The sequence below is a fragment of the Micromesistius poutassou genome, assembly GCF_964030765.1.
Source record: "Micromesistius poutassou genome assembly, chromosome: 3".
NCBI classification, from domain to species: domain Eukaryota; kingdom Metazoa; phylum Chordata; class Actinopteri; order Gadiformes; family Gadidae; genus Micromesistius; species Micromesistius poutassou.
Genome location: NC_140273.1, coordinates 14803804 through 14819626, shown reverse-complemented (window position 1 = coordinate 14819626; position 15823 = coordinate 14803804). Strand labels below are relative to the sequence as shown.

Here is a 15823-nt window from a genome sequence, read left to right as displayed (position 1 = left end):
CACCGCCGCGCATTAGTTTCAATCAAGGAGAGAGCAGAGCGCCGAGGAGGCGTTGCAAGCGTTGGCGGGGGTCGTTTAAGCGCGTGCGTGTTTTAAGTGCAGAGATTTGCAGAGATTAATTTTAACATAAAGGAAAAGGAGGGCAAACGGAAATGTTTAGAGCCCTGATTTTTCAGGGCTGAAATTCCAAAGAAGTCGTGGGAGCCATTTGTTTCCGGGGGGGGGGGGGGGCGCGCGGTGCGCCCCAGAACTCCCGGGCGCCCGCGGGAGGGTCTTACCTTCACACTGGCAGGTGGCGGTGCGCTGGTGGCGCGGCGTGACGAAGCTCAGCCGCGCCGTGCTGTAGGTGGACATGCTGCCCTTGTCCAGGGAGACCACCTCGTCGCAGAAGTGCAGCGGGCAGTCGATGCCGGCGCAGAGCTTCATGACCACGCGCACGATGCGCACGCCCGTCATCTCCTCGATCACCGCCGCCGACGAGTTCAGCTTGCGGAAGACCACCTGCGGGAACACACACGGTTGAAGACCTCAGGTTTCCCTTTGGATCGACGCTGCGGCGGCGGCAATGAGAGACATGGATAACAGATATGGAGATATGGAATAGATATGGAGATCAATAGTAGTAATGATTGGGTTTTCTCTAAGCACCGATCTCTCTTGATTAGATTAGGTTTCGATCTCTTTGGAGTTAACATTCTTTTTTAAAGGTTGAAACAGGAAATTAAGTCAACGATGCAGGGTCAGAAAATCAATTGTTTATTTTTATATAACGTACAATATAATTTAATCTATTGTTTGAATTGATTCCATACGCGCTGATATCAGAGCAATCCGGGGATACATGACAGTAGGATCGATTTAAATGAAGTGCGTTGACGGTATGCCTCAACAACCCCTGATCGCCCCCAGGTCCCTCTCTCACCTCCTGGGGCTGGTAGGGGCTCCCGGACCTCTCCAGGGCCAGCAGCACGTCCAGGTCCCCCGTCTCCGTGGGCTGCAGGCTCACCAGCTGCACCTCGCTGCGCCGCACCCCGGCAATGTTCCGCAGCGCCCGCTGGAAGTTGCGCCAGTAGTCGCCGATGAACTCCTCGGGCGCGATGCTGGCGAAGCGCACGGCGATGGAGTTGGCCAGCGCCTGGCCCGTGGCCTGCCGCACGTGCACCGTCACGTCGGCTGGCGTGGTGAAGCGGCCGTCCGTCACCGTCACGTTGAGCGGGTAGTGGCCCACGTCCAGCGGCTGCCGGGCGATCACCTTGCCGTCCGAGGCCGACACGCTGAAGGGCCCGTCCTGGGGCGACGGCGAGGCCGGCGCCAGGCTGTAGGTCAGGGTGTCGTAGATGTCCTGGTCCGTGGCGTGGATCTTGCCCAGGACGCCGCCGGGGTACTCGTCGCCCGCTGTGGAGATGAAGATGTCCAGCGGCAGGACGGCGGGCGGGTACACGCTCTCCTCGATCACCCGCACGCTGATGAAGGCCGCGGACTGCAGCTGGGGCTTCCCGCTGTCCGACACCTGGAGGGTGGGGTTGGGGGGGGGGGGGGTGGCAGAGGGGGGCGTGGGTTAGCGCGTGGGGTGGGGGGGCGTAGCGTTTGACTTGCAGCGTAAGGGTCAGGGTTCTAGTTTCGATCGCCTCGACATCCGGGAGCAAGATGCATGACCCATCTGCTACTTAATGACATGGATCTGAATCCGCTGAGAGGCGCTTTGGAAAGTAGCCCAAATGCCCGAAGTGAAGTTAATTAAAGTCATCTCTCGAACGCGCCGATGAAGACAGGAATGTTTGCCAGTTATTCATTCAGTAGTATTAACCACCCTACCCCCACCCACCCTCCGTACTGCTTCAAGAGCCGAGCGCACCGCGGTTGCCACTAGGGGGCAATCAAGTGCCTTTCAAAAAAAGTCTTCTTGTCCCACAGTGCGCAGTGCTGCGCGAGGGACTTCAGAAGGATTCGTTCAAAGCAGCCAGAGTGCAAGATGTGTCTAAATATTTGCATAGATTAGCATCAATTCTATGTGGAGAAAAAAAACACACGATTGACTTCTGAGTGGAGGAGCATCGTTCTGGAGTCACTCTTATCATCCCCCATTTGCCCAAGAGTCTTCAGAGGCCCTTTACAAACACACACGCACACACATACGGAATGACACACCACCAGCAATGCCTCTAATTTCGTCCCCAGTCAGCGAAGTGCTGAGTGAGAGAGCTACGACTCACTCGTCCACTCTTCTGTTGAGCAGGTTAAGCAGGTGACCGGCTGGAGAGGGAGAAGGAGAGAATGAGGCGGCAACAGAGGGGCTGTGAAGAGTGTGCAGCGGGATGAGGAATAAACGCGTCCCTCAGACCACGACTGAGGAGGGGGGGGGGGGGGGGGAGAGAGAGATAGAGAGAGAGAGAGAGAGAGAGAGAGAGACAGAGAGAGAGAGAGAGAGACGGACAGTCAGACAGAGTGACATAGACAGAGAACGACAGAGAAAGAGAAAGAGAGAGAGAGAGAGAGAGAGAGAGAGACAGAGAGACAGAGAGACAGAGTCAGCGAGCGGAGCAGGTGGTCGAGCGTGACAGGTGAGGAGTGAGCCGAGCCGGCGGGATAGATCGACCCGCTGGTTGACGGGCCAATACGGCGGAACAAAGCCTTTTCGTTTAAAAGCGCGAGGCTCACCTGCGCCTGCAGCAGGTAGTGCTCCCGGCCCTTCCGGTTCAGCGGCCCCACCACCACCAGCGCCCCCTGCTGGCTGACCTGGAAGGCGTCGCCCTCGTTGCCGTCGACGATGGCGAAGACGAAGGGCGGGCCGTTGTGGGTGGCGTCCCGGTCGCTGACGGACAGCTGGAGCACGCTGGTGCCCTTGGGTCGGTTCTCCTGCGGGAGAGGCAAACGGAGAGCGTGAGCGACCGCGGCGGGATCAGCTCCCTCCCATCAGAGGGCCGTCGCATCGGATGGTGGACACTTTGAAACGAAGCGACTGTGTTAGAGCATTCACCCGTAATAACCTCACGGGCTGAGGCATCGTCATCTCTGTGGCGAGTGTTATTAAAACCCAGTGCGCTTGAGACGTGGAATAAGTAGAACCGGGGCATGGGATCTCATCCTTCTAGGCAGGGCAATCTCGTCCCTTCTCAAGTGATCAGTCATCTGTGCAGTGTGAACTACATTTCCCAGCAGCGCTCCTCGGCGGCTCGGAAAAAATGACTTTGAACCGTGTCCTCCCCCGCCGCCTCAACCTTTTTCCATCTACTTCCACGTTTTTTGCCTCTCTTTTCCAGAGGGTACCACACTGGTGCAGATCTTTTGATTGGCCCTTCTGCTTTCTCTCGCTAGTGGATATTGTTACTATGCTTTTAGCCCCCGTGCGTCACCTCCCCTGCCTACTGCTTCCACTTCCCCCTCGACTGCTCACCGCCCCTCACCACCACCCTGCTCATTCTCCTCCACCTTTTATCTGCATTGGCATACTTAAGATGCAGCCTCTGTCTTTAAACTCCCCCCCCCCTCCTCCCCAACACACCCCAACACACACACACATTCTCCTCAACCCCCCCCCCCCCCCACCCTCCCACTGCCCTCACGATGTCCCCCTCCCTCCCTCACTGCTCCCTATATATTTCCCATCCTCCCCTCCTTGACATTCAAGGTGCACATGGCTGCTATGGATCCTCCCAGGTTAATCCCTCCTGGGCTGCAGCTGTTGTATCCACTGCCTTCTTCCCCCCCCCGCCCCCCCGGCCCTCCCCTAGCCCTCCTCCTCTCCCCAGACCATCTAAATCATATGCCATTCCATTGGACCCCTGACCCTCTAATCTAAGGTTACCTCCCACCGCTTCCACCCACCGTCACCACAGCGAGACGTCCTTCCCACCGCCACCGTTCCAACACAACCGCCTCCACCACCCACCACGTACCACCCAGACGCAGCCTACCCACCGCCGTCCCGCCCCCCACCACCGCCACCATCCCCGCCCAGCCACATCCTTCCCTTTTTCCTCCGCCCCGCCACCTCTGTGCCATACACCACCCACACCCAACCCTATCCCCACTGCCGACACATCCTCCTCTTGTGCCATCGCCACCTCTGTCTCTACCATCACCCACACCTCCACCTCTGTCCCTACCACCACCCACACCTCCACCCTACACACCACCTCCACCTCTATCCCTACCACCACCTCCACCTCTATCCCTACCACCACCCACACCTCCACCCTTTACACCACCTCTATCCCTACCACCACCCACACCTCCACCCTACACACCACCTCCACCTCTATCCCTACCACCACCCACACCTCCACCCTTTACACCACCACCACCACCATGCTCGGCCCCCCCCTTACCTGGATGATGAGGCTGTAGTTGGCCTGGCCGAACAGCGGGGGGTTGTCGTTGACGTCCGACACGTCCACGTTGACCGCGGCGACGCTGGAGCGCGCCGGCGACCCGTTGTCCGACGCCACCACGGTCAGGGTGTAGCCCGACGTCTGGGGGGGGGGGGAGAGAGGGAGGTGTGGTGAGGGAGAGAGAAGGGAAAACATGGAGGAAGAGAGAGGGAGGTGGATAGAGGGAGAGTGGGAGTAAGAGGAAAAAAGAGAGGTGGGGTGATAGAGAGAGAGAGGAATAGTGAGAGGAAGAGAGAGAGAGAGAGAGAGAGAGAGAGAGAGAGAGAGAGAGGAAGAATGAGAGGAAGAGATGGAGAGAGAGAGCGCGAGAGCGAGAGAGAAAAGGGTCGAGTGAGAAAAGAGTGCAGATGAGAGAGCATGAGAGAGCGAGAGAGGAGGAGAAGAACTCTCCGCCAGTGCAGCAGTGGGGGACCAGCGTGTGCGCTTGCTCTGACACAGCCCTCGGTGCATATTGCATAGAATGCAGAGAGGGCAATTAGTTATTCCGCAGACCGGAAATGTACGTGCACTGTGGTTTTTTTTCTCTGCTCTTTCTTCTCCTTACCCTTTCTCTGTCGAGCTGACGCGCTACTTTGAGCTCCCCGCGGACGGGGTCGATGGTGAACAGGCTGCCCTGGTTGCCGTCTGCGATGGAGTAGCGCACGTGACTGTAGGACGGCCCATCTGCGTCCTCGGCAACCACCTTTGACACCACACACACACACACACAGACACACACGCACAGAGCACGGGTTGAGGATGAGTTTGGTGTTTATTTATAGGCAGTGAACACAGCTTTGTGATTTGCGAGGCTGATTTGTGAAGGCCTCGTCCTTTTTTTTTTTTATCTCAGAGGAACGGTACGAGGAATAAATCGGGAGGAAGTACAATCATGCACTTGTTTTTTTTTTTTGCAGCCACGGTCATCACAAGGGGCTGCACAATCGCTCACTAACACAGACGCATACGTGCGCACGCACTCACACACGCACACACACACACACGCACACACACACACACACACACACACACAGCCTATCGCAGAAAGAAGGGAGTCCTGTGGGAAATCAGCAGTCAGGGAAGACTTACAAGCGACAGGACAATAACGGATATTAAAATGTAATTTTTTCAACAGACTTGTAGCCAGGTTCATTAGATGCACACAGTATCCTGATAAATAGGGGTTATTCGGTCAGGGGAAGGGAAGGGAGGGCGGGGGCTACGGGGGGGGTTTGAGACTGATAAGTAAAATGAAGGAGCAAGAGGAAGGCGGGGAAATGTTTTGCATATAGAAGGTAAGAGAAAGAACAAAGAATAATAAAATCCCTTATCAAGTCTGAAGGTATAAAGAGTCAACTCCCTTTAATTAACTCTGTGTGAGTGTGCCAGTGCACGGCGTGCAAGGGTGTGTGTGTGTGTGTGTGTGTGTGTGCGTGCACAGGCATAAGATAGAGTGCATGAGGCATGACGAGCAGCAGTCCTAATTTAGCCGTGCCACCATATGGTTGATTTGCCAACAGGTGTCGGTACGCGATAGAGTGAGAATAAACAATCAACAGAGAGAATGAGACACTGGTGAAGCAATAAATGAGGGACTACGTGGAGCTGGAGTGGAACTGGGTACGGGGAGGCAGGGAAGGTCGCGATAAGGTTAGTTCTCTGGGAGAAATAACCGAAATGCCTGGGAACCTTTTCCACATTGAGGAAGTGCTTTATAAGTGTGAAAAACACAAGGTCGACATCTTTGCGTTAATCCATGATCTAAGCATTATTTTAAGTGGCTTTGCTTGACTTTAACTGTATCCCCTCCTATAGTTTATAATGAATCAAGGATACACGGGTCAGGGGTTGGGCTGATCCAGCTATATATATATATATATAAATATATATGGTATAACATGCTATAGCATGCCTATGTATACACATGTACAGCATGTATCAGCTTGTTCAAGTGCTAATTATCTTATGCTCTCTCTCTCTCTCTCCCTCTCTCTCTCTCACCGTCACCACCGCCTTGCCGGGCTCGGCGTCCTCGCTCACGACCGCCATGTAGGTCTCCTGGCTGAAGGCGGGGCTGTTGTCGTTGACGTCCGTCAGGTTGATGTTGACGGTGGCCATGTCGCTGAGCGGCGGCGAGCCTCCGTCCGTGGCCTCCACCGTCAGGTAGTACTCGTGGGACGCCTCGTAGTCCAGGGCCTCGATCACAAAGATGTCACCTGGGGGGGGGAGGAAGGAAGAGGTGTGTGAGCAGGAGGGCGCCGGCAGCCAAGTACGGGGCGGTGATGGAGCGAGCTGTGTGGTTTCACACGTGTCGGGTTGTGGGGAGGACCGGGGCGGGCGGGACGGTGTGTGTGTGAGACAAAGTGAGGGCCCAATTGATTTTGTGCTGCAGGCTCTTGTCTCTTGTATTTTGTCACAACCAAAAAATCACGATGGCCGCCTCTGATTCGTAAGAATAGGGGCATAGGAATGTTATTGGTAGTAGTTATTGGTAGTAGTTATTGGTATTGGTAGTAGTTATTGGTAATGGTGCTTTGGTCATTGTTCAGTAATTAATCGAGGGATGGTTTTCCATCAGGGACATTGTTGTGTTTGGAACTGCATTTCTCACGCAAGACATGGCAAAACAACGTATCCAGTAGCCTAGGATACGGTATATTTACTACAACTACTCTCACACGCACACACACACACACACACACGCGCGCACACATTCACAGCCGCCCACCTGAGAGCGGGTCCACGCTGAACATGCCGTGCTCGTTGCCGCTGATGATGCCGTAGGCGATCTGTCCGGCGGCGTCGGCGTCCCGGCTGGACGCCTGCACGCGGAGCACCTGGGTGCCCGGCGCCACATCCTCCGCCAGCGTGGCCACGTACTCGCGGTGCTCGAAGACGGGCGGGTTGTCGTTGATGTCCAGCACCGACACCACCACGGCGCAGAGCGCCGAGAGGCGGCGCGGCGAGCCCTGGTCGGTGGCTCGCGCCCGCAGCTCGTACACCGCCTGCGCCTCGCGGTCCAGCGCCTTCTCCAGGCTCACCACGCCCGTGCGCTCGTCGATGGAGAAGTGGCCGTCGGCCGAGTCGGCCAGGGAGTAGAGGATGTCGCCGTTCAGGCCTGGAAAGCACCGGGAATGTGGAAGAAGAAGAAGAAGAAGAAGAAGAAGAAAAAAAATGAATAGTTGTTTTTTTGTCTAATGTTTATGGACGGGACAGTGAAGACGGGCGGGATGGCGGGCGGAAAGAGAGCGGGAACGTCATGATGCAAGTGCGGACATTGGCGTGGGGCGGGAATTGAGCCCAGGTCGGTCAGGCCATTAGGTCAAAAGGTGCTGATTTATCAGGGATCTCTCGGCTAAGGAACCCGTAGAGCAAAGAATAACAGACACGGCCTCTGAAAATAATTCCTCACATCTTGGCCGCCTCGCTATCGTTCTCCCCGCCACAAATCCCTTCATTAGCGAGGTCAGGGCACGTTATCCATAACTCATCCCCTCCCATCGGCTTCACACTCGCAGGAACTGGACAGAGACGGATCACGACAATAATCGGAGCTGTGTTTTCCAGGTGGCCCCCCTTTTGGAATATGCCATTATATTCCCATTTATCAGGCGAGTGTGTCCTTTCCCTACAGAAAACTCATTATCAGAAGCCGGAGAGAGACTGGTGGTGAGCAGGGCTGTGAATGCGGTCCGTTTGCTCTTTCCACACCACATAACTCTTGAGTCAATTGCCTATGGGTGGCTTCTGTCAGCCCCCTATTCACTAGCACTAATAAACACACTGGATTATGTTCTTATATCCACCGCGACACACACACACACACATACACATACAAAGACACAAACAAACATGCATGCACACACACACACACACACACACACACACACACACACACACACACACAAACAAGCACACACACACACACACACACACACATCATATGCATATACCTCTAAGAGCAGTAAAATAAACAGACAAACTTGGATCTCCTGCGTATAGGGTGCATTTAAATAATTTAAAAAGGACAGATGGAGAAAATGCATAAATCACACAGAAGAAAAAGTAAGCAACTACCTAAAAGGTAGAGGTAGAGTTAAAGGAAGTTTGTAGGTGCTAAAATGTACCCATATATCAAGGCGACCAGTCTGGACTTTGTGAAGACTGTGAAGGAGGACAGTGAAACCAAATGCAACCAAATGAGGACTCAGTTGATGCTGTTTTAGAGAGCATCCAGCGCTTTTGGCACACACACCCACACACACACACACACACACACGCACACACACACACACACACACAATCAGACACACACAATCAGACACACACACACACACACACACACACACACACACACACACACACACACACACACACACACACACACACCATGAAAAGAAAACTAATCATGCTCACGCATGATCATGCTTTTTTCTCTAGCAAGACAAAGAACAGGGTTTAACAGATCAATGTCATATCTACTTGAAAAGATGTTCAAATAAAGACAATTATTTTTCACATTTTCTGTTGCAAGCACGGCACCTTTAAATGAAAACCGCCCTTGGCGCAAAAACAAAGGAGACATCTCTTTCTCTCTCTGGACCCCTTATTAGAACTACAAGCACCCTCATCATTGTTCTCACATGCTCAGAACAAGAGGCAAATTCTGCACAGGCAAACCCACAGGGAGTGAACACCTCTCCAGGACAACCCCTCTCTCCCCGGCCTGCCCCGCGCCTTACAATCCCAGGCAAACCTCATTCTACCGTCTCATTCATTCTGTCAAGCTGTCAACTGGACGGAGGAGGGGGGAGGTGGTGGTGGGTTACACGGGGGGAGGTGGTGGGCTACAGGGAGGGGGGAGCTGGTGGGAGGTAAGAGTGTGAGGCAGTCAGGAAGGAGCAGGACAAGGTTCAGGAGATAATGTCCAGAGCAGGTTAACTGAAGGAGCAATTGGAAGTCCACCAAGACCACGAGAGAGGTCTCGGTAATAGCAGTGGGAACGGAGGGGAGGGGGGAGAAGACAAAGTAGAAAGTGCTGGAGAAATGGCTGGAGGTGAGGTACTCAGGCAGCTCTGTATACACACTCAGGAGCTCCTGGCTTTCCACTAAAGCTCCGGAGGATATCTGAGAAAGATTACAAATCTTGACGAATGAAATGGGAGTTTATAATTCAAGGGTTGGGGGGGTGGGAGGGCGTGTTGATGGAACCTGAAGTTCCAATTGTGCCGCACCACACACACATACACCCACACCCACACACAGAACACAGAATTGTGAATTGTGCTGACACCATGACTGTTGGGATGTCCATCTTCTCCGCTCCCTAAAGATGACTAGTCCATCTACCCCCAAACAGATAAACCTTGATAATGTGCTATTAAAACGTCCATGCTTGGCTGAGCCACTGGCATGAGCAACCTCCACCTGTGTCACGTCTCCAGCTGGCAACGATAGGAGATCCCTTCCAAGTGTAAACTTTGGAAATCAGTGAGCCACAACAAAACCATAAGATAATAACACTTTTGTTTTGCTGAAAACCAAACTGAAAATGGGACTGGCACTGAGCCAATTCCATTTTATTACAAAGATTGCCCAGATGGTTCAAAACGTATCACGAGTTATGCGATTGCATATTTTAAGTGGGAGTGCATCCAATGTGACAGAATAACCACGTAAAAAAAACCAGACTATACAGCTCCCAAGATTGAACGGTCCAGATTGGTAAAAACATGTTACTGACAATCACCTACACATTCTAGATTTTCTGTGATTTATACAATTTGAAAACAAGCCTTGAACTCTTCATATCCTACTATGTTGTGCACACACCATACAATATATATATATATCGCCATTCAAACCATTGGATAGAAGTATACAGTCACTGTTGCGGCAGTGTTCATCATGCATCTGCATTCCGATATTGTTATTCAGCTGGAAAGCCAGGAGGGACGGCTCTTTAACCGACGCTTTTCCCTCTTTGTTCCGTCATTAGTTGCTGTCATTTTGATGAATTGTTCATTTCTCATTTTGTTGGCTTGTGTAGGTCCAAAACCTGAATGTAAACAGGAAATGGCTGCCCATGTCTGGTACGTCAGACAAGCGCATAACAACCAATAACGATGCTGATGCTTGCAAAAAAGACCCACTGTTCAGAAATAGCCCTGGTTGGTTTTGAACCCATTATTTGTTCATTTAGAAATAAGTAACTGAGCTTGGCAAACATCCCTGCTTGCTATAGATCATGAAATATGCATGATATTCATGCAGACAGCGGTGGAGCAAAAGAATTTGTGAGTGGAGAGTGGAGACGAATGTTTTGTTGACACTGCATAACGAAGGACCAATTGAAGTCTTGTGTCAGGGACGTGTTCTTTTCCTCTTTCTTTTTCGCACTTTCATGAAGGTAAGATAAGTAACCATCTATAATGCACCCAAATACAATACATAATAGGATCCTCCGAAACTGCCTTGTTTGAACGGGAGGGACCAAATATTTAAACATTTTAATAAGAAAATAGTCTCCATTAGGATTATATTGGGCAATAATGGGGGGGGGGGGGGGGGGGGGAAGTAATAAATATGATAAAACGATAAGGAGAGGATCCATGAGAAGGTGGCGACGACGGGGTAATAAACAAGCGAGTGAGATAAGGACAGAGGAGACGAGGAAAGAGGACGTGAGGTTTCCGAGCGGCTCACCGGTGTCGAGGTCGCTGGCGAGGAGCTTTGCCACGAAGGTGCCCGTCTCCGTGTTCTCGAACACGGTGACGGCGTAGGGGTCGGAGGCGAAGCGCGGCGGGTTGTCGTTGGCGTCGTCCACGGCGACGCGGACCTCGGCCTCGCAGTAGCGTCCGCCGCCGTCCAGCGCGCGCACGCGGAACCGGTGCTCGTCCCGCTCCTCGCGGTCCAGCGGCTGGGAGGTCTTCAGCTCGCCTGCGGACGCACACACACGGGGACAGGCGGTTAGGAAATGGACGCACACACGCGCAAACGCACGCACACACACACACACACACACACACACACACACACACACACACACACACACACACACACACACACACACACTTCACGAAGCTGGTCTGGGTTCAGGCTCGGTTAAAAAAAAGAAAAAGAGTCAAAAGACTAGAAGTAGCCCATCTATTCCCTCTAGTTTTGAACGGCGTACTCTTAAAGTCGCTATTATTGCATGCTATCCACCCTCAGTAGAGCAGGTATGACAGAGAGAGACACACACTCGTGAATAATGAAAACGTGTAAGTTCATCGACCAAACAGACTGTTGAAGTTCTTACACACCATCACCTCCTTTCTAAATCTAACAAAAAACAACCCACAACAACCCAGGGCCTACAGAAGTGGGGAAGGGAGTCATGAATAAGTAATGGCAGGTGGAGGGGGGGGGGGGGTGTGGAAGAGGCTTGGCGGTGGAGGGCAGATTGTGTGCGTGTGTCCTGGGATGAACGTCTGCCAATGTAAAATAACAACCCGCCTCACATGACCCAATCCTGATGAGTGTTGGCATGTGGGGGAAGGGGAACAATGAGAAGAAGAAAATATCCTCTTCTGCGTATTCTCCTTCGCAGCGGAGGTGGTGCTAGCAGCAGAAGCACTGGTGGCCAGCAGCAGTAACACTGGTTCTAGCAGCAGTAGCACTGTTTGTAGCAGCAGTAGCACTGGTTCTAGCAGCAGTAGCACTGTTTGTAGCAGCAGTAGCACTGGTTCTAGCAGCAGTAGCACTGTTTGTAGCAGCAGTAGCACTGGTTCTAGCAGCAGTAGCACTGGTGGCTAGCAGTAGTAGCACTGGTGCTAGCAGCAGTAGCACTGCTGCTAGAAGCAGTAGCCCTGGTTCTAGCAGCAGCAGTAGCACTGGTGCTAGCTGACTGTAATCTAAATTTGAGTTGGTCCAGCATGGAAGCGATGTAGCCAAACGAGATTTGTAAGATTTGTAAATTATAGCAACTCAGACGAAAGATCTAGACTATTGGGAGTATATCTGATAATCATGCCACACTCAGACGACTACAAAGAATAATAATGATCTTTAATTATTAATTAATTATTTTTTTATTAATTAATTAAATAATTTAAGTTGGGCAGCATCTGTCGTAAATGCACCGTGTGATTGATGTCTTAACTTCATGCTAGGATTACTGCTATGTTTACGGTTTTCATTTCAAAGCCCGGCAATTTTCTCAGATAAAGTGAAAGAGAAAAATAAGTTAAAAATACACACATGTCACGTTAAAGACATTCACCATGTCTGAACACTCGCCCGGAAGACATTATTAATGGACAGAAAAAAACACCCTATAATAGGACTTGGCATCTTTTTCCACTGACATTTCCAATTCACTAACCGTGATCCTAAACGGTTTAGTCTGTTATCAAACACACACAGGCACACACATCCTCTCACACTCACACACACACACACACACACACACACACACACACACACACACACACACACACACCTGTATCAGCATCAATGGTGAACAACTCTGCACCGGCCCCCTGGAGCTCATAGGAGATTTGAGCATTTGAGCGAATGTCAGCATCCGTTGCGGAGACCTGCAAGATGAGTCTCCCAGCCGGGGAGTCTTCTGGTACCCTTTCACTGTAGAGAGACTGGGGCAACAGATACAGCAAAATACAGCAGACGTTACACATACGTCAAGTTGACTCAACACGTGAACAGCTCTAACGTGTTTAAGGAAGTTCAGCTTTAATCTAAGTTAATGGCGCTTGACATCATCTATGAGAAAATAAAATGAAAATAAAATGAAATGGAACGCCATTAAATGCATTTAAGCCATAATTCAGTCTGCAGCATCACAATGCATTAGCAGTTAAATGCATTCCAAGTGTCTAACAGGTAGCGACGTGCTGGTTAATAGTCTGGGCTCACCTTCTCGCAGACAGGGCTGTTGTCGTTGGCATCCAGGACCTTGACCTCTACAACTGCCTTGGCAGCGAAAATGCCATCAGTGGCGGTAATGTTTAGCAAGTAATTGTCCTTCTCCTCACGGTCCAAGGGCTTCCTGACAGAGACCTTCCACTCGTTCTGGATGTGCTCGATGGCAAATTGTCCGAGCGGGTCCCCTCCTGCCCGAGTGTAAAGGAAAGGAAAGAAAAGAGACCCAAATTAAAATTATAAGACTTTTCGTTTCAGTGAATAATTGTGTTTACTCATCCAGCTTGATTCAGAATGAAAATAAACAAGCGCGTCTCAGACTCAAGTCTGAGATCTACTGAGATGTTGTTGCCCGTTACTTTCTGCTATTGGCATGAAATAGAGGTATAACATCTTTCTGAATCATGTCCCATGGGCCCTTCCTCACCCGGTAGAGTGAATTGCATCTGACTTTTACACTTAAGGGCTTTTTAGCTCATATTCCTGCTGTTGTAACTGGTGAAATCTGTTTGATGTTGACATATCTTTGTTGAGATGCACTATCTCTGTACCCCTGAGATGTTATCATTATGCCATTATCCCTTATAATAAATTAATTATGGCTTCTCAGAACTTGGTTCTGAGAAGGTTGGTTCCTTTAAACCGGGTTGTGCAAGACCTTTTTGTGGTTGCACCAATTCTGATCACATGCTTTGATTATTCTCAGCCTCAGCCTTGTGAGGGACTGTGAATAAAAGTGTCCGCTGAAGGACTCAATGCATGTCAATGTTATGTAATACAGAGATATCTTAAGGTCTTAGAAGAGTGCAGCTGCACTTTGCATTACAAAACGCGACCTGTGACCTCTTGTGATCAGAGTTTAGCTTTTCCTGTTCACCCAGCATACAAATAACCAAGCGGAACACTCCCATGATGTTGCCATAGACCATTTTTGGCCGACATCCATGTGTTGGCTGATACGAGAGACAGGCTGGCAGCCACCAGATGTTTTTGGATGGTTATTAAGTGGTACAGCTACATCGACTCTTTTAGAAATCAAGGATTGCCGGCTCAGTGCGTTACACAAAGACACGGTGCATCATTGATAGTTGACTGAACGGAGCGGTGGCTCTCCATGGCAATAGATAGTATGGATTGAGTCAATTGTGCTGAGGAATGGGGTCCAAAATAGATAGACACAGCACTCAACATGGTCCTTATGATCAGAGCTCAATGCATCTTGAATGCGCCTAAGGATGTACAAGACACGCTAGCAAATGGTCTGTGGGGATTTTAACATTGTGTGTGTGTGTGTGTGTGTGTGTGTGTGTGTGTGTGTGATTGACAACTACTAATGAGCACTCGAGGAAATGCTTTCAATTAATTTGAAAGTGATATGAGAAGCTGCGTTTCTGTGACATATAGAGCTGTGTTGCACCTCAGCAGATTAATACACCCAGAAAAGGATTCTTATTCTTACCGACTGTATAATGTTGTTTCAAATAAAAAAGACCAGATATGATCATCAAATGAGAAGGTCTCTGAACATTGACAACAATTTCCCCATTAGTCCTTGATTATCGTCATCAATAGTAAGCAGGCTCCTGATTATTTTAATTCTCTTATAATAATGATATTCCTAATGAGAAAAGAAAATGCTTACCAGTAATGAAGTAATTGACTCGGCGATTGATTTCCTCTGAATCAGCGTCCGTGGTGCTCAGAATGGCAATGACTCCGCTGGGGGGAGGGTCGTCCTCGCTGACAGTCCCCTTGTAGATCTCCGCCGTGAAGCGGGGCGGGTTGTCGTTCACGTCGGCCACCGTCACCACGACCTTAGCGTCGGTGACATGCTGCACCTTGTCGCCTCTGTCCGTGGCCAGGACGCTGATCGTGTACTTGCTGATCTTCTCGCGGTCCAGTTCCTTCAACGTGGTCAACCATCCCGTTTCGCCGTTGACGGCAAACAGCTCGGCGATCTCCTGGGAGCTCTGCTCAGGGTCCAGGCTGTAGACCACCTGGCCGTTGGCGCCGGTGTCGAGGTCGGTGGCTCGGACCTGGATCACGGACGTGCCGCCTGGGAGGTTCTCCACGATGACAGCCTCGTATGGGTCCGACTCGAAGACGGGCTTGTTGTCGTTGAGGTCTTTGACTTGGATGTTGATGTGCACTGACGCCACTACCTCGAGGTTCTCGTGTTTGCTCTGGGCCAGCAGGGTCAGCTGATACCATTTGGTGGTCTCGTGGTCAAGGGCCTTCTCCAGCTTCAGGGCCCCACTGTCTGGATCGACCACAAACACCTCATCTCTGTTACTTTCTGGAGTGTTGCCCGTTAGGAGGATGTAAGACACCGGTTGTTCACTCTCTGCTTGAATGACATCAATCTCCGTGCCAATGAGCAAATCTTCAGAAATTGTGAAACGGTAATTTGGTTCCACAAATTTGGGGACTGGCACTTCAGGAGAAACAATCCTAATGTATACTTGGATGACAGACTGCCTGGGTGTATTGCCGGCATCCTTTGCACTGACAAAGAACGCATACAGTTCACC

The 15823-nt window shown here is 51.1% G+C and overlaps 1 protein-coding gene across 1 annotated transcript in view; it reads right to left on the bottom strand.

Moving 5' to 3' along the window:
• The window catches only part of fat1a (FAT atypical cadherin 1a), a 70081-nt gene that overhangs the window by 9057 nt on the left and 45201 nt on the right, over positions 1–15823 (bottom strand). The window contains exons 11-21 of the mRNA XM_084465964.1: positions 14935–15820; positions 13287–13483; positions 12853–13006; positions 11076–11309; positions 7099–7488; positions 6372–6586; positions 4936–5073; positions 4329–4472; positions 2659–2856; positions 923–1510; positions 279–501 (exon numbers count right to left, since the gene is read on the bottom strand). Coding sequence (XP_084322090.1) covers positions 279–501; positions 923–1510; positions 2659–2856; positions 4329–4472; positions 4936–5073; positions 6372–6586; positions 7099–7488; positions 11076–11309; positions 12853–13006; positions 13287–13483; positions 14935–15820 — 3367 coding nt within the window. The remainder of the gene's footprint in view (positions 1–278; positions 502–922; positions 1511–2658; positions 2857–4328; positions 4473–4935; positions 5074–6371; positions 6587–7098; positions 7489–11075; positions 11310–12852; positions 13007–13286; positions 13484–14934; positions 15821–15823) is intronic.